This window comes from Apostichopus japonicus, chromosome 20, assembly GCF_037975245.1.
Source record: "Apostichopus japonicus isolate 1M-3 chromosome 20, ASM3797524v1, whole genome shotgun sequence".
NCBI classification, from domain to species: domain Eukaryota; kingdom Metazoa; phylum Echinodermata; class Holothuroidea; order Aspidochirotida; family Stichopodidae; genus Apostichopus; species Apostichopus japonicus.
This window is the reverse complement of record NC_092580.1, coordinates 19,719,451-19,744,332: the sequence shown is the minus strand read 5'-3', so window position 1 is coordinate 19,744,332 and position 24,882 is coordinate 19,719,451. Positions and strand designations below refer to the sequence as shown.

General features: G+C 36.1%; 1 protein-coding gene across 1 annotated transcript; it reads left to right on the top strand.

Annotated features, from left to right (window-relative positions):
- Positions 1-23,192, top strand: LOC139960998 (protein pigeon-like). Its single transcript, XM_071959767.1, has 22 exons — positions 1-157; positions 2,715-2,857; positions 3,657-3,762; positions 4,909-5,085; positions 5,765-5,811; positions 6,631-6,807; positions 6,987-7,033; positions 7,458-7,495; positions 7,857-8,306; positions 8,910-9,092; positions 9,656-9,804; positions 11,196-11,363; positions 12,242-12,313; positions 12,942-13,115; positions 13,505-13,708; positions 14,429-14,613; positions 15,016-15,110; positions 15,418-15,602; positions 16,757-16,850; positions 17,875-17,913; positions 18,434-18,484; positions 20,386-23,192. Exons 1-22 carry the CDS (start codon positions 79-81, stop codon positions 20,505-20,507), a joined length of 2,985 nt encoding a protein of 994 aa, XP_071815868.1. The 5' UTR covers positions 1-78; the 3' UTR covers positions 20,508-23,192.
- Positions 23,193-24,882: the final 1,690 nt, after the last annotated feature.

Genomic DNA, 24,882 nt, shown 5'->3' with positions numbered 1-24,882 from the left:
TACAATGAGAACTAGCGTACGCAGGAAACCCGTGGATACATCATACAGTACAGCTATGTCACTCAACTTTCGTCTATCATGATGCAGTTTACTCGCTTCTTTAATCTGCGGGATCATGTTGTATCTGAAATTGTGGATGAAAGTTCTTCATCATCAGGTTTGGATATTGGTTACCTGAATGGTAACTGTAGAAAACTGGACGTTACCTAGGCCTAAGTTAGACCCTAGGCCAGGGCCAACGTACTGTAGGACCTAACAAGTAACAACCTTTAGTTATCAAAGTGGCTATTGTTACGACTAGTCGTAAGAATAATTCCCTACTACGCATGCGCAGTTGCTATTTTCATGACCAGGAGTACTATTTTTACGACGAGGAGAAACAATAATTTCCGGTTAGGGTTAGGGTAAGGGTTAGGATTGAGGTTTAGGGTTATGTTTAGGGTTAGGGTTACCCCTACTACATGCGCAGTTGCTTTATTTACTTTACTTCGCTTGAATTTGCCTTTGTCGTAAGAATAGTTTATAAATAATTGTTACGACTCGTCGTAAGAATAGCCACGGCCGTTAGTTATAGTTGTACTAGTTATAGGCCTACTTGGCAGTCTGTATACAGTAGGGACTACTTTAATAGAGCAAGATATAAGAATCTGCGTTATGACTCATTAACATAAGCTAAGGTGCATTGGTTATGTTGAGCTAGTTTTTCGAAAATATGGCCGGTATTTAGGTGAAAAATATGAAGGGTTCGTGGTGGGACCTACAGTACCTACTCACAGTATGTTATTTGGGAGCAAGTGCAGAATAAGCCTAGGGCCTACCCTGGAACTCACAGTCACACACACATAGCTGCTTTTGGAGAACGACAATGCATTGTTGAAATACTAGTCTACAGCCAAGATAGAATAAGGAATCTCACCATCACTTCCTCTAGCTGCCCTGGGAATAAGAATGTCTGCCAAGGTAATCCTTCTGCACCTAGACGAAGAAAGACTACCACATGCACTAAATTAGTCTGGCCGCCAAGAGCCATAATTAAGGAATAGCTAGTGCCCAAGTTGCTACTGATCCAGCTGCCTGGAAAGTAACTTGACAGATTACCAGACAGCTGGGCTGAAAATGTGTTGGAAGTCATGTTATGAAGACAAATTTAACACAAGTATTTCAGAACTGATATGTTATGTGGATAATGCAATGCAATTCAAGTTGCACAACAAGCTTAGAAGTACATACTTAAGCCAATATAACAGCATAATATAACACAGATTGTTGCTTGTTAATATTAGTCATTACATATTTTCCAATGATTTGATTGGCTTATATAGTCTGCAACGAGCTGTCTGAAAGTATTATCAATATTCTGATCTCATTGTGAGAAATTTTAAGCTGTTTGTGTCGGTTCGATTACAGTAAATGATATTTGTGCACGTGGAGACTGATTAGCCGATCATATAAAGTTATATGCAGAAATTACATCATTGTCACAAATTATATAATGATACTGATAAATACACCAGCTGCCATTATAATCTTAGGAACTAGATTGCAGAAAACTAATGATAGTCCCTAAAAGGATCTAAAATCATGAGATTCAATCAGGGCCGAGTACTGCACCTTTTTAATGCATTAACGTGGTATGACATTCCAAATATACACGGCTCATTCTTGATGCAGCCATTATTCTTAAATTTGAGATTGCATTGCATAAAATGAATAGCATACTGGGTATGGTGAGGCTGCAGTGATTCCTCGCCTGCTGTGTGTTGGTTGACTGCAAACAATAGAATGGCAATCTGCAAAATTCTGCTGTGTCTGTTCTGTATTTGTTTGTGTAATATGCTTGATAGAGAAGATGTTGTTGCTTTTAATTCTATATTCAGAGTGATCTTCTAAGGATATAACTATTGTATAACAGGTGTCTGAGTATAAACATATCAACAGAGAGAGAGGGGACGGGGAGGAATTATTATCAATGGTTACACCTAGGAAGTTAACATGATGCAGTGAGGGTCACTCATGGTTGGTGTTAATTACAGTATGATAGTTTACATCTACAGTAGTATACATCAAGTATGTTACAGTTTTCACATCCTACTGTTCCATCTACAATTTTTTACATTCTAATGAAAGAAATTTTAAAGGCTATTTGAACTTCACTTTTCATCACCAAAAAGGTTGGGCAATTGGGAGACAGTTAATTACTTTATGAGCATAATGTGTGCATTTGTAAGTTTTCTCAGGTCCACAGTATGTTGTTATGGAATTTAACTTCTTAAGATGAAACATCACAACCATAAACTTAAGCCTACGTGGCAGAGATATTTGTATTAACAAACAAACATCTTACTATCTCCCGCTATCTACCATCCCTATCTATATTCACCAAGTAATATTTATATAGTACCGTTAAGGAACAACAGGCTCAACCATAACAAGATCAAATGCTTGTGATGAACGAATGAAGGAGCTATCCTTTCCAACTCAACCCGTCCCCCCCTCCCCCCTCCCCTCTCAGATTTTGTTTTATATTATTGTTTCTTTTAGATATCATGCCATATGAGCCACTATAAGGAGCTTCTATTTTATCCAGTGCATCACAACTGCCTTTATGAGTTCACTTTCTCTTTCCCATTTGCTATCCTTGCAGAAACTTAGTAAAGTGTAATTACTGAAATATAATGGTTCTTTTATAAATGTTTCCTTTTAATGTCTTTCAGGTCAGAATATCAACTTAAGAGTAGTTGGGCAAGAGCAGAACCATGAACTCCTCCTGGTCTGGGATGATTTCCTTCCTTTCTCATCACCCAAGAAGATGGTTACCTTCATTGGATCATACCATCCAAGTAGTAAACAGTTTATGGTAGGTTGAATTTACCATTGCTTCCCTGTTGCCCACCCTAGCAACCTCTCAGTCTCCCCTACCCCTCTCTGATCTGTTGGTTAAACAATTCATGGTAGGTTGAATTTTTACCAATGCTTCCCTGTTGTCTCCAATCTGATGGTTATTTTGTATTAATTTTGGTATTTCACGCAAATTCACTTTTGCCTTTTTACTTTATTTTACATCCCCACATCAGAGAACTAAATATTTGTCAAACCACAGCTCTTCACTCCAACAGTATCCTATTCAGCTTAATAAAACTCCTTCCATATTAAAAATAAAACCAATGTAAAGATGCACATTAAATCACTTTCTTTCTGTTATGTTGCTTAAAAGTGCTTGTAAAGTGATGCTGAAGACCTTTCTAGCAAACTTTCGTATTGTAGGTCAGATACAGGTCGCTGTTTTTTCCTTTTTTTGTCTTTGGCTGCAATGGATGAAATGATCCACACATATGTCTGAGTGATTGTACAGCTGGCTTGATGTGGGAAGGTGCAGGGGAAAAAAATCCACAAAACAGACCTACAAGCAACCCTGTCGATTGGTTCAGAGTCATGGGTGGGGTGATATAGATGGTATGGTTTGGGATTTATGAGAATATAGGAACAATGTTTAACTACTTGGTTGTTCTTTCATGTAGACGTTTAATATAATGTCATCTTTTCTTAGAGGGCCTCGGGGGGATATAAGCACTTTGCTAACCGAGTCTTTTAAAGCTCTTAATAGACAATAATAATAATATTAACTTGAAAATGAACGTTTCTGTTTTTTTAATCAGAAATTATTCACCTTTGAATCAACTGTAAATATTGTGAACTGCTCTTTAAGTCCTGACCGCTGTATCGTTGCCTATACGACCCGCACTACCAAAGATAAAGAGAATGGTGAGTAACTTCACGGGTGAAGAGATATATAGTTATAGACCATTTCCAAATCATATTGTGTTAGATCAGTTTGATTACAATTGGGCACCCCCATTGCTCTGAAAATGTTATGTTAAAATTTATTAATATATGGAGGAAATTGATGTTAGCTAAAAATGATTCAGTATTTAGCATTATGAAATTTCCTTTCTTCAATTGAAGTTAAAAATGATATTGGTAAATTATGCTAATAATTTTACTGTAGTTTTCTTTGTTTATAAACAGAATGTGCTGTAAAGGTGCCGTCTTTACCAATATTTTATTTGGATTTTTGTGTCAGTTTATCAAGGTTTTTGTTAAATTTAATCGTTACGTAGGGGCTTTCTCAATCAATGTCTGACAGTTTTTTGTCAAGAATAAATTCTTAGATCAGGTTATATATGTAGTTGTAATATCATTTACTAATCATTCCTGTTGAAATGTTATGTAAAATTTGAAAATATTTGTTGCAAATCATGTTCAATTCCCTAAATGGCATTATATGATTTTTTTTTTTTTTTTGTTGCAGTTAAAATAAATTGGTTGATGTTATAAATTTTCTGCATAAAAGTGGACAGTCATCATAATTCCTGCTTGAGTTAAGAAATTAATCAAGACAAAGAAATCAGTATTTTGTCAATCTGCATTTTGACATCATGCCTGCATGCTTCAATTTTCCCTTTTGTAACAAAAATGTGTAAAATTCAAGTTTACATACAGTACATCCCAAAAATTTCATGCAGGGCTTGATTGAGTCTTTGACCAGGATGCTTAGATTAAGTTATTATTTTTACAACCCTAACTTAAAAAATTCCTTTCCATATTTATTGATGTATATACATATATATTTGTTCTTTGTATTATTCATTTCCATATAATAATAATAATAAGTAATATTTATATAGCGCATAATCAGCAAAGCTGCTCAACGCAATCTTCAAATGTAAAACCTAAACCAAATAGTAACAAAAACCAAAATATTAAATATATAGAACCAATAAGGCAAAAAATGTAAAAGCCAAAATCAACAATATAAAAAACACACCCGTACTAAACGATACTAAAAACTAAAACGCAAAAAACTAAAACTTATGAAGATTATCCCTATTTATTCCTATTTCCCCCCAGACGTCTACAGTGCCTACCTGGCTGAGATTCACAACCGTGTACGGACTTGCATCTACAGTCTTAACTTTCATCATGATAGTCTGATCAAGGTTCAGTTTCTCTGGCCTCTCAAGAACTGTCCAGAAGGAGACTCCATCGCCAAGGAATCTTGGCTCTTGGTACTTCTGCACAATCAATGTAATTATTCCTGTTCCGTTTTTCAACCCGGATCCTGTTATTTTGTTTAAGTGGTACCTTTCAGTCCAGAATGCTTTCCTCCTAACTGGTTAAATGTGGACTTGGGTGGAGATCTTTCATTGAATAAACAGTAACAAAAAAAAACAGTCAATAAATAAAGGGTCAGATATGTTTTGTTATTTGGGAGCATCTTATATAACAAGTTAAGGATAATATTTGAAAGATGTTTGAACTCAATGGTATTGCTTATATGGCAACATTAATTTAGTTATTTGATTTTACTCATAGGTGACTATAGTCTTGGGATATTGCAACATATTTTTTCAATCTGTAAACTTGGTTTTTTCTTCCCCTTTTTGTTTTTTTTTTGGTTATTTTTTCCCTTTTTGGTTATGTTTTCCGTTTTTTCTCTTCCCCCCGGCCCTTTCTTTTTGCTTTTCAAATCATCAACTCCTTCAATCACATCCAGTCTTTGATTTCGTGGATATTTTATATCTTGAATTATTTCCGTCCATCAATTACCGTTCATTACAGTGATGTTGATGTTATTTTTCCAAACCGCTTCCAACGTGACATAAGCTTGTTTTAAGTACTTACAGTGATTTAAGGAAAGATTTGGTGGAGCTATAAATGTGTGCTTTGTGGTCAAGTTCTTTTGGCTGTCTGCCTCTCTTCACAGCTGTCGGAATTTACACTATCAATCTCAGGCGGACAGGAATTGGTATGGTAAGGGATTTTCCTCTTTCTTGGTGTTTTAGAGTCTACATGACGGCTACATTAATTGTGCAAAGCTCCTGGTGTTTAGAAATTAGTCAAACCAAGATCAATGCTTGCTTTCATATATGAGGCTTTTGTGAACTTCTTATACACTTCAGTTATTTAGCTAAAAAACATTATAGCTACAGTGGTATTGGTAGTACCAGCAATAAGGAGAGACAAATAGTGCGATGCCAAATTATTTCATCTATCAAGTGGGGGGGGGGGTGGAGGAATTGCATAATATTTTTGCTAGGTAACATTGTGATCAATTTAAGCTATGTAATACTGCCCTGAGGTGTGAAAGTTTTGCTGTTCCAATATGCACGATAGATGTCCTTTGATACTACAGTAGTCAAGCTTGTTTGATACAGGACAGGTAAGTGGGTGTTGAGGGAGGTGGCAGCCATGGCAGAAATTCATCCCACACCCTTGCATCCCTCTAGCTTGTTTCTTTCACCCGATCATTTGACTTACGTTGTTTTGGTGTATGTTTCTTTTCTTATAAATCTATTCATGATGATTCAAACTCATTTTTAAGTTGTTTACTTTTTTTGATTAGAACTCATAATTCAAACCAATTAAATACTCTTACCTCTTCCCCTCATCACCCATCTCCCCCCCCCCACCCTCCAACCCACTCTAACCAGCAACACAAAATGGTCTGTGTTCCTATGCATGGGAATCACCTACACCTCATCCATGGCATGCGCGGTTTGACTAACTACAAAGTTCCTTGAAAAAGTCCCATTTCTCACATTTAATCTAGCATTGATCCTCTTTTAACAGGTTCTTCATAACCTTCCAGTTGCCGAGCAAGTCTCTGGGAGTTTTATTTGGGCCCAGTGGGACAAACAGGATCAACGTCTGTACCTGCTGGTACCACGGACCAAAAGCGGTAAAGCTAAGAAAATATTCAGATGTTTGGAATTTGGGCAGGGAGGTACAGTGCCTGCTACACCAGTGGTAAGAACATTTCATAAGCCTGTTTGTGTTGCAATAACAGCTTGTTTAGAAACTTAAGAATGTTGTTTCTTAGTCTTTGGTATAGCTTTCAGAAAGAGTTTTTTTGTCATTCCAGCAGTATTTCCAAAATTGATATTAGTTGCTAGTTAATATATAATCAATACATATTTCTGACTCAGATGGAGATAGAACTACCATTTCTGATTAAAGATCACCACTTTGAGAGGTAAGACATTTTTCTGCATTTTCTTGTAAAGAAAATAGTGATGAATATTCATAATCCAAATTATTGAGGCCACTCCCTTCCTAGAAACTTTAGTACGAGTTATTCTACCAGGGAGATGGTAATTAGTCAATAAATTTAGGTAGGGTCCAAAATAAATATTAACCACTTTAAAATTAATTTTACCACTTTTTAACCACTTATAGCTGTTTATATTTGTCTTCTTTTTCTTTCCTTTTTTTTGTAAATTTTCTGCATCAATATTTTCAGTTATTATATTTTACAGAGAAGATTGGGTTTGAAAACAAAACCAAAAGTGATGAAATCAGCATAATACCTTCAAATTTTTTAAGATATTTAAAGGAAAAAATATGCTTTTATCAGAAAACCTTTTTCTCATATTACATGGCTTCTTACTTTTTTACAGAAATTTGTATCACAACTCATTGTCACAAACAGTCTCAGGTAAGTTTAAAAAATTCTTTCCTAAGTTCATAATGCTTGCTTGTAAAACTAACTTTCATCTCCAAATTCCACTATAAAGAGTTTGCATATCTGTGTCTCATCACAACTGGGTGGGTGGTTGGAGGGGGTGGCATAATCCATGGTTATTTAGTTGGCTGAATACCCATCATCATCATGAGTACTCTCAAGGCAAAGAAGAAGATGTCGTAAGACACCTCAGTCAAAATGCATTTGATGAGAAATAAGGTCTTTTGTATTTTATGTGATAGATCAAACTACTATGAACAATTGTACTTGACTAAAAGATATAAAGCCAAAAAATTTCAATTTTTGCCCTTTTTTCTCTTTTCTTTTTGGGCAGAGGATTGGTTAAACATGCAAGTTATCACCCAGTCTCAGGGCATCTTCTGCATCTGCTACCAGCACGTTCCCCAGAGACCGAGACGACTCACGAAAACTGTCTCTTCGCCAATCCTGAAAGCAAGAAGCAATTCTGCATGCATGCCATCTGTGTCTATTTTGTCATCTCCATCGGAACATTCTATATCAAGAACTTTATCGACCGAGAGTCAACCCAGAAAGGACCGCGACTACAGAAACAGTCTTACTGCCTCCTTACCTACCACACCGACGGAGTCTTACCCTGAACTGAGGAGAACCTGGAGTTCCTTGGACCAGGACAAGACAGTGACCCACGTGGATATCTCATATTCAGTCCTCTGCGTACATAAGTCTACTCTCATCTCGGCTAAAGTGCATCAAGTTCCGAGAGAGAAAGTCAAGGGGCTGAGACTCTTTTTCGGTGCCCAAGGTAAATAGCAGGAACCAAGTCCTTATGAACATCACTCTCCCAAAATGTTGATATTTCTCAAACTAGAAGGCATCTGTTGAGATCCTCATACATATGGATGTTTTAAGAGAGTGTTTTCTTAACCTCAGGAATTGAGGAAAACAATTTGCAAATGCTTAACAATGCTTTGTGCATAAATTTGAAGATAACCATGCTTACCTAACCATGTGCAACACAATAACATGACAATTCCTGATATTTCTTGATATATCCCACTACTATTATATAAGTTTGTGGAAGATAAGGGATTGTTAACATCTGTAGTAACCCTTTTGATAAGAAGTTGGGATTTTTTGTACTGGTTGAAAAATTTATATTATCTTAACAATTTTACTGAAAATATTAGCCTCTGGCATATTTGTGGCTTACAAGTTAGTCTGCACTGCAATTACACTGTAAAGTCACATTTCTTAAAAAGGACGAGGTGGTATACCTAAAGTGTTGTCAGTAGGGGGGGGGGAGGGAGGATGGGGAAGGGGCAAGAAGATTGGAAAGGGTAACAAATATGATTCAAAAGGAGTAAATACAAAAGAATATATTTTTTACAATATTTTATGATTGCAGATGGCTATATCTTTGTCTACTGCCCGGGTATTGCACAACATCTAGTCAACATTACATCGGAGTTCAGATCTAGTCACCACATAGCTCTTCATCCAGCAGAACAGCTTTTTACCCCATCAAACCAAGAAAAGACTGCATCCAAGTTAGTCCACATCTCCTGCGAACTTACCTCTAAAAGCGGCGGTAAGTATCATCGAGTTGGCTAGGAAACTAGGTCAAGGGTCGAGACTGTTTTGTTTTTTTGCTTTATATTATAAGAAAGAAGTGATATCTCAATGATACTTCATCTCTTATCAAGACAAATCAAGAATGATTCACACGGTGAGAGGCGAGGTAAACTTAGTCTTGGTTGAGTTGTTTCAAATCAGCGTAAAATGAAGGACGGGAAAAGTGGTGGTCAGATGGGAACTTTGTCATGCTCTTCTTATCGATCTCTGAGCTTTTTGATGTTACCCGATCGACAAAATCTCACCCGAGTCGAGAAGTGCCGGGTAAAAGTGGTGGAATGTTTACTCATATCCTAGACAAATTAGAGCCAGTTTGCTCGACGGATGAACGAAAAACCAAGAGACTCCTAGCTGTCTCTTGTTTTCCTTATGATGCTGCAAACATTATATGAAAATATGATACCTGTTAATAGCATTTGTTTCAACTGACCGTAATCTTATGTACATTTGAAATGTTTTATCTGTACAGAAGCACAGATTTCTCAATGTATAGATTGTTTTTCTGTCTTGTCTTCACAGGCACATGTATCTATGATATTTCTCATCAAACTGCCTTTCAATACTCTTGGAATAAAAAGCTTCTCTGCCAAGCCCTACACCCTTGTCTAGCCAAGCCACTTCTTCACCATGCTGTCATTCAGGCCAGAGATAATCAGATGAGAGAAGAGGTAAGGTTTGGTTCCCCTTGGAGGAGAGAGGTGGACCAGAAAGGAACCTCATCTTCCCCCCCCTACACCCACCCCTTCTCCAACTCCACTTTCCTCTCCACTCCTAGTTAAACCAAAATTTGTAGCTTTTATTTGTCTTGATCAGTTCATAGTAAAATAGTTTGAATGAGTCTCTAAACTGTTAAAACAATGGTCATCCTTTAAGCAACCTAAAAGGAAAATTTTGTTTGACAGATAAGAGACATGGTGGGGACCTCAGATGCCCCCCTCCTCCCCCTCTCTCTAAAAGTAAACTTTGTATTCATAACGCTGTGGGGTAATGGACAGTAACAGATGTTTGAATGATTGATAGTTTTCTGCTTTTGTCTTTCACTTTGCTTCCCAAACTTTGATATACAGAAAGGTTTGTGAAGTTACTAGATTGTGATTACAATCACTATCACTATCACTATTTATAGGCTGAAGGGGAAACCATTAAACAAGGAATTGACACTTTTATTTTCCCTTTTGTCTATGGATATGTACTTGAATCACTTACAGTTTCATGATTGCATTTCTGTGTTTTGAACATTTTATCGCTGATATCAAACTAATTTGGAATCAAATGGAAACTTCAACATTTAGACTGTTGAAACCTATTGAAACTACATCGGATGTCAATGACTTATAAAGAGAGGAAGTGACAACTGTCTTAGATTGTATAACAGTTTCCCTTCCTTTACTAAAAATAATTTATGCTGCTATGACCTTTTGATTTGTAATAAATGCCTCAAAACCCTAAGTTCCTTGTTTACTGTGTACATAAGCTTTGCCACAGTGGTGGTGCCCACTTCAGTCGGTAGTTCATAGGACACAGGTAGATCTAGGTTTCGTCTGCTGGTCACACTTTTAGGGTAACTCCTTTTGTCATTAATTATGCATAAACATAAACCATGCATATATGTAAAACAGAAATAATACCTCTACTTTTGCATTAGCTCTTTACACAAAGATATATAGAGACTTACTCTCTTCATAGCAAAAGTCAATCTCTGCTTTTAATAGACCTATGACAATTTCATAGCAATTTTCCCTAAACCTAGCCAACTTTACATATAAGAATCAGGGCTGATGTTGTCATGGCTACTTACCATTAAGGCTAAATTTCCAGCTATATTATTTAATTTTTGAGAGAAAAAATTGCTGCATAAATTTCGTGAAAAATATGTGAATACTTATCTGGATTTGGTGATAACTGGAGGAGTTTGGCTCTGAAAAATACGACTACCTCGACCAGAAATATGACTATTATTCGACATGCCTTCAAGAATATCCAGTAATAAAAATGAAAATTATCAACATTATAAATGCTCTAATGATTATCATCTCTGTTCCCTTGTCTTTTTTTTTAGATTATGAATCGTCTCACCCAAGATCCTACAGACACCGAACTGGTTCCAATTTTTTTAGAATTCATCATTTCATCGACCTATGCTGCCATCAGAAAGCAAGTTGACGACCGATTGATTCTCGCTTTCTTTCCTTTTACAACCGAAGTAACTATGCAACAGCTCTTACAGGTTAGCCTCATCTAATGATTAATCCAAGGCGTATGTATTGATTGATTTGATTGGTTGATTGATTGATTGGTTGGTTGGTTGGTTGTTAATAGTCACTCAACTCATACAGAAATTGTTTTGACAGCAATGACTTATACAAGGTGTTTTGATGGCACTGTTTTTGTTAATGCCTATGCTGTAAATAATTAAGTTGGGGAAGTATAAACAATTATAGCTGATTTGTTAGAAATTATCCAGCCCTACGGAAGAACTAAACGTCTTATCCGATGGTTATAACTATCCCCAAAAGTTGTACTAAAGTATTAAGCGGTATCAAAAAAACAAATTTCTTTGCATTGAAAGCAATATTGTACATACCACCCATTTTATTTGACCCTTCTATTTGGACAACTGTAAGAGAAAGTAGAGTCCTCAAGCCCATGTGTCTTGGTGAAATGGGAGGTGCAACTCAACTTTATAAGGCATTACCACATCTATGAACAGCTCCCTCTACTCATACATAGGAGAATAGCACCACAAAGAGGCCTGACCTGATGATCTATTTATAAACAAGATGGCAGATCCACATAAATATGTTGGTTTCTGTTACGTTTTCTCTTCTTCTTTTTCTCCCTCTATTTCATGCTCTTCCTGTCCAGATTGTGTCTGCATCAGTAAATTCAGATTATGCTGTCTTTGTTCTTCATTTTACGTAGCTTAGTCCTTTCACTCTACGACTTTCTGTTTCGTTATTTGTGGATGACCCCATTTCTATGATTATTATTTCCTATATCCTGAAGTAGATCTGCCATGCACAGCTTGTTTCATACGCTCATTATGTGTGTTTACCTTTCTTGAGTGAGATTATTCGATCTGTCTGAATGTTTCTGTTTTTACAGACACCCGAGGGCGAAAGAACTGCAACGTTCACCACCAGCAGCTGTAAACATAAAGTGGACATCAGTGCTGAGGTAATGTATCCTATTTACTGTGTGTAAACATAAAGTGGACATCAGTGATATTGAGGGAATGAAAAGTTTATACTGGCATTCATCAATGTGGCTTTTAAGAATTATGATGTTGCTTTGGGTGGGGGTAAAACATTTTAAATTATCGTGGTGGTTTGTGATTATTCTGCTAAGTGAAGGTAAGGCATCATGTGACTGCTCTCATGTTTGTACATGTTTTATGTTGTACACATTTTAACTGATATGCACATGACATCTTGACACTTCACAGCAGCAACAAACTCAGTCATTGAATATAAACCTTAACCACGTTTAGAGCGTTAACGTCAAAATTTAAATCATTATTTAACACATCTGATGAGTATTTTGGCATTCTATATAAAAGATATCTCGCACACCACTGTTCACCTGAGTAAGCTGAGTTGAAAGCTTAATTTTCTTCCTATATATTTTTCATTTTTTTTTCCAATTTTTTTTGCTTGTCATTTCCCCATATTTCCAAAGTTTTCAATTTACAGTGAGCAACTACTTAATTGAACATATTTATTACCTGTCAATGATCTTCGTCAACTGGTATTTCACAACTTTTGTTATACCAATACTAATCTCTTTTTCTTTGTTACTTCAACAGGTAAGACAGAGAGTCAGGCAGATATCATACCCCACCGGAAATCCATATTTGTTTAGCCGACTGGAAGGTCACCTGGAGAGGTTAAAGGAAATGGATTCCAAAAATATCCAGAGATTTTCAACTCTACCTCTAAAACCCCAAATCGACCAAATCATGGAAACACACAAGCCAAAGGTAAAACAAACTTTGCGTCCTGATCTATATATATCCATAGACTAGGAACTTCTTCCAATGTACACAAAGATAAAGATGTTTTAAGGAAAGTTACAAATAAAAAGTTGAATGTAGCTTGTTGCATTCTCAGCATAACTCCTCATGTCAGCCTTTCCCTCCTCTCCCCCCTCCTCCTCCTCTTCACCACCTCCCCTTCTCCTCCCCCTGCACCCATGCCCCTCCCCCATCAGATGCCTTTGAACAAACGTTGTTTTGTTACTTTTCAATCTTGAGAAAGTTACTTTTCAAATAGGAACATCAAAATTCAAGCAAGACCTAGAAGAGCTTAGAGTTATGCAAGCCTCTTTTTCCCTTATTATTTATTTTTCTTTAATCTTTTGCACAATCAGATTTCAGCAGATGTAACGACGGAATCTCCCTCCCCTACCCAATCGTCGCACTCGACTCTCAAATGGGCAGCAGAGTCCGTCTGGAAACTAACAAGATCGGGTAAAAAGAAGAAGAAGACCAAGTCACCGGACGTGAGGCAACCATCTCGGGCCATCGATACGGAGACGGAAGGTGACTGGCACTTTATGAGGAAACAGGAAACAGTGAGTAATGAAACCTGCGGTTTAGTGTCGTAATTGAGCGTCACAATAATGATGAGATTCGGTTGTGTAACAACATATATAGTCAGTCTGTTGTCACTGAAAATTGGCTTGACAGGGCTAATAATGGTCATGCTACATTTCTTCCATGAATGTAGCTGTCCATTATCTATTACTAAATGTTTTGAACGCTGTGAGTCGATTTACACAGGAAATGTATAGGATGTTACTGGGAGAGTCTATTGGATTGGTAGAAAGTGGGGTTTACACAGGACTGATGGTTTATGTTTATAGAAGTTTCAAACACAAGGTAGCAAGTGGGATTTGTTCAGGGGCAGAGATATTATGCTACTGAAATGGTATAAAGCAGGGCAGAAAGTGGAGATTACATAGAACAAAAAGTGAATTTTATTGGAAGGGGGAGGGGGGGTAGGGGTTCACCATGTGACACAGTTAATATACAAAAACTTTAATGTTTCCATCAAGAATTTTAAACACTGTAAGTAAAGTGACAGTGAATGACTAGTTTGATCACTTTTGCTGCCTTAAAACCTCTGTAATATGCTCTTTGTGTTTGCTCTTTGTGTATGCTCTTTGTGCTCTTTGTGTATGCTCTTTGTGTAATCAGCTCTTTGTGTAATATCAGCTCTTTGTGTAATATGCTCTTTGTGTAATCAGAATACAGTTAAACCTTTTAAGTTTTCTTGCCATCTATAATGACAGCATGTCGAAGCTCTCCAGAGACATCTTTCACAATGCTTGACCTATGCAAGTCCAGAGAAACTCTTACAAATAGCAACGATATACTGTGACTGTCAGATTCAGCAGGTGCATCATCTCATGAATATTCTAATCAGATCTACTGGTTTAGATGATAAGAGCAGCCCCAGTGTGTGGGATCTATCCTTGTAAGTATGCGTATCGTATTTTGGAGTGTTACTTAATTTTCATCCTCTGGTTAGGAAGAAAAGTGTACCTCCCCCCTCCCCCTCCTCCTCCCCCAGTGTTTGAGATGTGAAAGTTATACGTGTTACAACATGGACGAGCATTGTCATAGAAACAATAGGTTTTGATAATCATCAAACTCCCTAGCAGACAACTTTTTAATTTATTCTTGCATTTTCTATCACTGACCTCTAATACAAAGTATAAACAACTGTTATAGGTCAGATATCACTGAGGGAGTGAAAGAGGTGATAGGGAGAGGGGCCATGGTGGGATGGTGATGAAGAGTGCATTTTAATTCTTTATTTGAATTAATCCCTGATGGATGTTACATTTTTTTTTTTTTATCAATCATGAATTTTCAGAAACACCTTGCCATCTCAAGAAGAAGAGAACCTTTTGCTCTTAATGGAGCGTGTGTTCGTTGCCATGGAAACCCACTGCCTGTTAATTCCCAAAGGTATCAAACCTGTCCTGTCAATGGCAGATTGGAAATTTTACTGTTTTACACAAAAAAGGACTAACACTTGATACTTCTAAATATTTCAATCTGTTTGAAGTTGCTGAAGCAATATTGTATATTTATGACCTATTCACAACTTTTGTGGAGTTAATTAAGTGTTGTTTTATTAACAAACAATCATTCAGGAATTCATATACTGTGTTAATCCTCCTTTAAAAACAATTAGTACATCTTTGCCATCTGATATAGAGTTCTATATTTATAAGTGATGTTTATTTAAAATATTTCATATTTTTGTCAACAGATTTCCTTACCCATTTTATGTGCCTTGGCTTCAGATGTCTAGATTTCCCATCCTTTCTTCAGTACGTTGAGCACGATGTCTTTCAATTAAACAAGAATTTCCTCCTCAAGTTCTTAAAGGATCTTCCTGACGACCAAAGAGTAAATAGAGAGAAGAAAAAGATCATTTTATCCATGCTGCCCTCGGTAAGATTTGGGATTCTCGCTAGTCAAGAATTTGGTGATAACACTCTAAGAAATATTCCCCAAAATATGATAATATTTTGAGTTGCCTTTTAGTCAAGGAAAAGAGAGAGGAGAGGAGAGTTTGATTCCCTAACAAGTATTACTCTTTTGTTGTGTTTTATTTTAATCACAGGATTTTTGAGTTTGATTTCCAATTTCCAATGACTTATTACTTTTCCTGTAGTTTGCCTAAGATTCAACATGATGGGTGTCATTTCATTTTACCATATATTTCAGTTTGGATTGAGTTTATAAAGCAGTTTGTTTATTTTTATTTATTTTGTTTTTATTTATTTTGTTGTTGTTGTTGCATTGACCAGAAAGACAAACAGTGGTAAAGGGTATGCTTTGTGCTTGCTTAAAAGTGTCTCTGATGTTTCAATTTAGTACTTTGCTAGGTTTTTTTCAGTGAAATGAACATTATTGTCATCTTAAACCGAGTCATTTACTTACTTTCATGTGTGTGTGTGTGTGTGTGAGGAAGTGGTTGATTCTCATATAAATTGTGTTTCTCTTGTAATGTGGGTGAGCAACCAAGTCCACCCTTAAATCACTGAGAACACCAGCTGTGCCTTTCTGTCGTTGAAACATGAAATATCTTACTGTTTGATATTTTCAGTGTTGTATGATTGTGTTGGATGTATCTTTGATGTGCCTGGAATATTAAAATGTTGAATTTTTTGGGTAAAAGTGATCAGCAATGGAGCGATATGTTTTATCATGTGGTGACCACATATCAAATTGTCTTTTGCTGTTTTCTTTTCTTTTGTAAAAAATTTGTGATTCTGTAAGGATTGTATTCAGCCATCATCCATGATTTAATTATGTTGGTTATTTTAGTGTTCCACATTAATTGTTTTTTTTTGTTCATTTACTGCTGCCATTAAATCACAATGAAGTACATTTCTTAATGCATAGTTATAGCAATGAGGCAGCGGGACCAGAAGTAAGATAACTAAATTAAGTGATTTCAACATGTGTGCCTCTAATTGATAGGTTTCATATTTCATGTAGAGAAATGTTTCAAAATTATTTCTTGTAGAGAAATGTTTCAAATTTAATCAGAACTTTTTGTAATTATCTCTTCTTTTGTTCTTTTGTTTTTGGTTTTTCAGAGAGATCTGCAAATGGAAATGTTAAGAAGTTGGAACCATCCTGAAGGAAATGCCATCTTGACAAAGATTTATTTGGAGAAAAATTGGTTTGCAGGTAAATTTATGTCATATAAGTATGTTTTTGCTTCATCAACAACATGTTAAGTCTTCTCCAGGATCAGTTTTGAAATCTGATGATAATATTATAAGCATTTCTTCTCTAAATATCTGTGTATTTTTTTTCACAAGTTGATACAATATTCCCAGCCTGCAAAAACGTTTGCTTTTACTGTCACCAAATCTATTAGTTTAACACTTGCAGCAGTTTTGTAAACTAGCTGACTTCAGCGTGAAAAATGGCACTCCATACTTCTGTCAGTTTGGATCTAGATATAAAGTAGCTCTGCAGTGTATTGTGATTTAAACCCTCTCCATATTTTGACTATGTGGGTAGGAGGCAATGGGTGGGATTGTATGGTCAGTAAATGGAAGGTTATAAGCAGTTGGTGAGAGAAGCAGTTGGTGTATTAAAGTAAGAATTGAATTCTGATTAAGAAATTTGATAGGATGGATTGATCAGGCAGGAATTAGTTAGAGGACTGTAGTGATAAGGATAAGGTGTTAGGAGTGGTTGGAAGGGATATTAGTTAGTTTGTGGGTAATAAAGTAGGTAGGATATGGTTAAGAGGTTAACTGGTTGGATGGGATATTAATTCGTTTGTGGGTAATAAATGTAGTTAGGATATGGTTAAGAGGTTAACTGATTGGATGGGATATTAGTTAGTTTGTGGGTAATAAATGTAGGTAGGATACGGTTAAGAGGGGCCCAGTGCAGCAAATGTACTGATCACAACTTTGAGTAGTTACCATCATGGTATGTAATTTTAGTGTACACTTCTCGTCAATGATATATCACTGTTACTTGACTGTTACAATAATACCTACTATATTAATCTTTATATTTGATGAGAAAACTGCTCCAAAGTATCTTTATCAGCTTGCGTGCTGTAGAAAAATAGACCCTTCATTATATTCGTTGATGAGTGACATCTGTAGTCAGATAAGCTGCCTTCCTATCACAGTTAGGCATCTCGACGAGAAAAAAAAAGTATTAATATTAACTTCTTTTTTTTTCACAGAAGCAGCATCTGTGAAAGATAATCCACCTGATCAGCCAGGTAAGTGTTGAAGATCAAATTCTGCAACTATCTCTGACTATGTTCCTTATCGCTTGACTATGAATATTCAGTGATTTGAACAAAGACTAACTTAATGCAATCCTGTTTTCACAAACATTTCCTGTATTAAAGAAGTCAAAACATTTGTCTGGGCATTGTGTAAAATTTGTAGTTAGTTTGTACAGTTCATTAAACAGAAAACTGGATAATAGCACTTTATAAATTATTTGATATTATTATTGTTGTTGTAGTTGTTGTTGGGTTGTCAGTGGTTGATAGTTTATTTGACTATTTTGTCTGTTTCTATGCCAGCTATGATAATATCATATTGTTTTGAGGTTGATAGGTCTAGGAATCACTCAGTCTGTGTTAATAATAGAATGTTTATGTAACATTTATTATAACTGTAGTCAAAATGTAGTTCCTAGTTTTGCATCGACGTAGTTTGCATTTAAATGTATACTCATGATTGGACATCACTTTCATTTTCTTGTTGTTTTTTCTTTTGTCCTTTCCAAAGATTCCCCATCATCCAATTTTCCACCTTTATCCAGCCTTTTGAGATACGTTGGTAAGTGTGTCTCAATCTACTACTACTGTAGATGGTTGGTCCATCCAAAAGTGAGGCACAAAAACTTTTTCAGTGGCCCCCAGGATTTTTTCCAGATGTTGGAAAAGTCATCTACAGTTTTACAGAGTTGTATTATAACATGAAGTTTATACTATAAAATAGTTTCCATGAATGCTGAGTATTGATTCTGAGGGTGGAAGGTAGAGGTGGGTCATAGGACAGTCATTATGGAAGATGCTGGGTCATGGGTCAGTCGTCATGGAAGATCCTGGGTCATGGGTCAGTCACCATTACAGTTCCTGTGTCATGGCTGGATCATTATGGAAGATGCTGGTCATGGCTCAGTCATTATAGAAGGTCATGGGTCAGTCATGGAAGGTCATGGGTCAGTCAGGTCATGGGACAGTCATGGAAGATCCTGTGTCATGGCTCAGTCATTATGGAAGATGCTAGGTCATGGGTCAGTCATCATGGAAGATAATGGGTCAGGGTGGGAAGGTCATGGGTCTAGAACTTTGCAGATCATTGTACTACATTCTGCTAGGCTAGTTTTGTTTTTTCTTCCTTTTTCTCACCTTTACTTGTGGACATTTTTAGTCAGTCTGATCAGGCAAGCATTTAAGTAATCAAAGGCATTTCAAATTCGAGAATGTTTCTCTTCTGTCAATATTGTTTGAAGCATGATATGACTGCAAACATATTCTGGTTGTACCCCCTCTAAAGTAAGTCAATACCCTTCCATGACTGACTAACCCAAGGAACTTTTGGATTTCTGTCTTGAAGTAGCTGGTTGGCTTCCCTATGAAATTTCACTCATTGCCAGACACACTCAAGATACTAGTGGAGTGTCCTTGAAAGAGCAAATATTGACCGACTTGAATCCTCTTCTAGCCTAAACCTTTGATTGTTTCAAACTTGAATTTTGATATCCCAGTCAGTTTTGTGGTAAATGCTATTTTGTTAATATCACCTTCAGTCCTGTTGGTTTCCACACCGTCGAGGTCTTGTATTTACACCCTAAAAGTTATAGATTTCATAGTCAGGTGGTAATAATCTGCAACTTTCAATGACCAAATCACTTCAGTAGGCCTGTGGGTTATGTTAAAGCATGTATCTAGTGTGCAGACATTGGGATATTACTATATTAAACTGTAGAATGGTATGTACGCCCTCTGTACTAAAATAATTTGTTTTTTCTAGAATATTATATTTTCTCATGAATGGAAGTTTCATGTTTCACGTCAGAATTATTTTTCGAAATTCCGGAGAGATATATTATATATATATATATATATATATATATATATATATATATATATATATATACATATATATATATATATATATATACAGGGATGTGCCCACGCTGGGCGGCCCCGCCCAGCACTAAAAATTACCGCCCAGCACTGTCTTAAAAATCGTGAATCCTGCCCAGCACTATTTTCATCTAATATCCCGACGTTCCTAACAATATATTCAACATAAATTGGACCTAGCCTATGCCAAAATCATACAGACTACTAATGCATCAGTTACGCATGCGAGAAACATTACTTACAGCTCTCAATCAATCCTTTGTAAAATCTCTTGGAAACAAACTAATAACTTTACCAGGTACGTAATATATTTCACTAAAAAAAAATAAAAATGTAAATTGTTAGCAAAACTAGTATATGTGTATGTGCTTAAAATGTGCTTAAAAGCTACACAAGTGCCAGCATTTGGCATCTCAGCACCTTCAAAAATCGAAAAATTTCTCAATAGGGAGGAGGACACCCCCTCCCCCTTAGACCCCTCCCCCAGGATGGCAATCAGTATACCCGGCACTCAGGAATTCCTGGGCACATCCCTGTAAATATATATATATATAATTGTTCTGTTCTATTATTTGTATATTACAGGGAGGACCTCATCATTGCCAGCAGATCAGGACCACCGGTTGCTGTCAAGCCAGATGGCTTCCGCGGCTCTGTTTAATACAATCCAGACTTGTGGAGGGGACTTGCAAGGATTTACATTTTGATGCATCAGAGGAAAGGTTGAAACTGATTCACAAAAGTTGAGTTCTTCTGATTTATTATCACCGTCGGTCACTCCATGGAAGATGCACCATTAACTCATAGCAACTTATCTTCTGTTGCAAGAAGCACGTTAACTGTTGATTCCTTTTTCGTCGTGCACCTCTCTGTCGTCCCAGATTACTTCACATGTCCATTATCTCTAATAAATTAATCATAATATATTATTGGTACAAGGCATTTGTCAATGTGACATAGCTGTGCATGAATTATTCATTAATTATTTTTATGTTTCTGCATAGAAATTGATTAAAAGGAAAACAACAGTTGCATGGTTTCACATTAACGATTCTTGCCGAAACCTATGTGACTTGATAGACAATGAATGGACAGCTGTAAAAATATGTAGCTGGAATCTAGTTTGCTATTATGTTCATATCATAGTAAAAACTTCCCAGATGCAATCAGTGGCCAATCCAGGGTTTCTCTGAAGACGAAGCCCACACTGGACAAGTATATTTTAGATGCTGAAATTACGACCAAAATAGCATTGCGTTTGAAGGAACCATTGATGAGAAGCAGAGATGTAGCCAGAAATTTGAAAGGGGGGGGGGGGGCAAGCAGAATTTTGAAAAGGGGGAAAGCAGAATTTTAAAAGGGGCACTTCTCACAAAGGGGGCATTATTATATTTAATGGAGTGCCATGATGGACAAAAAAAAGTTTTGCCCAAAGAAATGCTCAAATAAACAATAATAAGAGTATTGTATTACATAGCAGACAAATGTTTAGGGGAAAGATTGAGAAGGGTCGCTAAGCTTCCTTCAACCTGAAAAGAGAGCTTTAATGATATTTCCTGCTTTTAGTTCAAATATATTCTTCGGGGTACTCAAAGGGGGGGGAGCGATTGCTCCCATTGCTTCCCCCCCCCCGGGCTACATCCCTGGTGAGAAGTAAGGAATGTCTGCGGAAGAAACATTCTGTATTGTTCCACTGTGTACCTTGTTTTCAAAGAAGAAACAAAAAAATGTTCTTATTTTTGTGCCCCCTTCCTTTCTCTGCCAAGGCAATTGTTGATATTATGAACCGGTTGACCATGCATAGTGTTGTATTTATCTATTTTAACAATCTTCAAATACAAGAGATGGCAAGTCTCCACATCTAGTGGGATACATTTTACCCCGAAATGTTGAAACATACGAGAAATGGAGACAGCCGTTGGTTCATTTACAAAATGTTGAGCTGAAAATGAAATACTTGAAATTGTACCGGATCCTTTACAAATACTTACGATCATTTAGCAAACGACAAGATGCTGTTGGCAGTTGTTGCCTCGTTGAGTTTAACCATTATTCACTACTGCATGAAAACCACACCTCAATATCATGTTCGTAACATGAGGTGAATGGCTGTCTACAGCAAGCCAGTTGTTTCTATGGAAAACTTTCACTATTTGAAGTAAAAGCAGCTGTTCTGAGTCTGATCTTTTTTGCAAGACGAATGTTAGACAAACACAAGCTGAAATATTTATTGGGACTAGCTCAATAAAGATTCTCTAACATTTTCTCAAGGAGAATTAGGTCATAAAAATACTTGTTGTCTTTCAGACAGTCTCGTGGATAGTGTTCATTACTGGACAAGAGAGTTAGCAACGTTTAAGAAAGTTAATCCTGAAAACTTTGTTATTTCTTATTTTATCCTCCAGTAATCATGTGTTACTGGAAATAGTAATCATGCCAATGTAATACTGCAAATAATAACCATGCCTATGTATTAATGTAAATAATAACTGTGCCAATGTATTACTGTAAATAGTAACCATGCATGTGTATTAATGTAAATAGAAACCACACCCAAATATTACTGGTATATAGTAATCAAGCCCTTATATTACCGTAAATAGTAATCATTCCTATGTATTAATGTAAATGGCAATCGTGCCTATGTACTAATGTAATAGTAATCACACCTATGTATTACTGTAAATAGTAATCACGCCTGTATATTACTGTAAATAGTGATCACGCCCAAAAATTACTGCAAATCGTCATCATGCCCAAATATTACTGTATATAGTAAATAGTAACTTTTGGAGACATATTTTGTAAATATCTCTTCACATACTTTCCTTTGCTTGGGGGTCATGCTGCCTATATTTGATTTCTTCAGGAGTTACAGGACATCCTACATATAAAAAAAATAACTGCATGTATTATTAACTTAATTATTAAATTAACTTAACTAATTAATTAGGAAAGCAATGTCATGCTGACATAGAAGCCACAGAGAAAGAGAATTTATTAAATGAATAATTCATTAGACTAGATATTTATCCAAACAAACATTTCAAAAGCCTTGGTTTGCAGATTTTATTGCAAAAATTGCCAATTGGGCAGGTAGCTTTAAGTAGTATCACCATGGTAACATATGTGTTCCTGGTGGGATGCTCAACTAATTTTTTATTGTTTCTTTCTGCACATTAAAATTGTCATCAGCAGTTGTTTTGAATCACTGAAGATAAGAAAAATTAAGAAATGTATTTAGGTTACTTTCTGTAGATCATTATCACCTTCAAAAGTCGTGTTCCTTTAAGATCCAAGCTATGTTTTGAAATTAGTGTCATATAAAAATGTCATTTATACAGTACTTAAATCCTCATAAAATGGGCGTCCTTCAGTTTCAAAATATGCAACTAAACAAAGCTTTTTATTTTGAAATATATATGTTCTGTATTTATTTAAATATAATTTATGATATACATTACCCACATTATTTATTAACAAAATAAAAGTCGTTTAAGATAAAAAAGGCCTGATATTTTTGCACCTTGTGATATTTTCGAAGTTAAATTATATATCATTATTTATTGTTTTTGCGAGGGCAATATATTGAGTCTGTTTGTATCATTTCTTCTATGCAAATGATAACCATCTGGGTAAACGTTATATCTTCTTAAGCTGTGAATAATATAGCTGTCATCTTATTTTATTTATAAAGAAATATACTTATTAACTGTGGATTTGATGACAACTTCCTAGTTTTTATCCAATTTCCCATTCAAGATATCTAATTTTTATTCCAGTCCCAATTCAAAATGCTTTGTTATGATCCCATTCCAGTTCAAAAATTGTAGTGTTTGTCTCAGGACCAGTTGAAAACTCCTTATTTTGATCCCAGTCTCAAAAAAAGTACTAAATTTGATCCCAAGTTCAAAAAGTTATAGATTTGATCCCAAGTCCCATTTAATATTAATAGATTTGATCCAAAGTCCAATTTAAAATTAATAGATTTGATCCCAAGTCCCATTTAAAATTAATACATTTGATCCTCAAGTCCCATTTAAATTTAATAGATTTGATCCAAATTCCCATTTAAAATTAATAGATTTGATCCCAAGTCCCATTTAAAATTAATAGATTTAATCCCAGTCCCAGTTAAAGTACTAGATTTGATCCAAATTCCCAATTAAAAAGTAATAGATTTGATCCCAAGTCCCAGTTAAAAACTCTTAGTGTTTTGATCCCAATCACAGCATTGTTGAGAGTTAGACTCTAGTTAAAGTGGATACTAAATCGTTTAAAGAATTACCAGTGAAACAGTTCCAAGTGTGTGCATGACGTCATCGTTAATGTATCATTGTGCAGCAAATTTAGTGTATATCAAATATGCGTTTGTCAAATGCACATTCAACCACGGAAAGATTGTTAGCAATCAAATCCTATAGACAACTCTTTGATATAAAAACAACATTCTGACCGTTGAGTGGTATCCACGCCCTTAAAGTTCACAGGGTGACACCCACCCTCTGTTCCCATGTCCAGCAATAACCCCCCCCCCCCCCCACCCTACCCAGTCAAGCAATGAATCCTCAGACCGAGAAAACTTCAACCCGTCAAATATGGTTTAATAATGCAACATAACAAGACAACACGCATTACAAGACGTAAATCGACATAAGACACAACACGACATTACACCGCCATGATCGCACGATCGCTACAGTTGCGATCTAGGGGGCGGGGGTGGATCAAGTTGCTTTGGTTTCACACTCAGGCTTTATAGTTAGTTTAGTTGGTGAGTTTTCTCCAAAAAGCAAATCAGTACTATTACACTAAATGACTACATAATTGAGTGTCCACATTACAAATACTACAATGTTACATGCAATAAATACATCTAGGTGGAGTAGGACGGACAGAAGTAACCCTGAAACCTCGTTTGTACTATGGGATACCACTAATGATAAAGTTAGTTTAACCAATTCTCAAGATCCCTACTCTTTCAAGAATGTCCTGAAACTTTTCGAGCCTGCATATTTCATTATTAATTTGTAGGCCTACCTTTTTAATATATCATTTCATATGTGAACTCTCCTGCCTTGC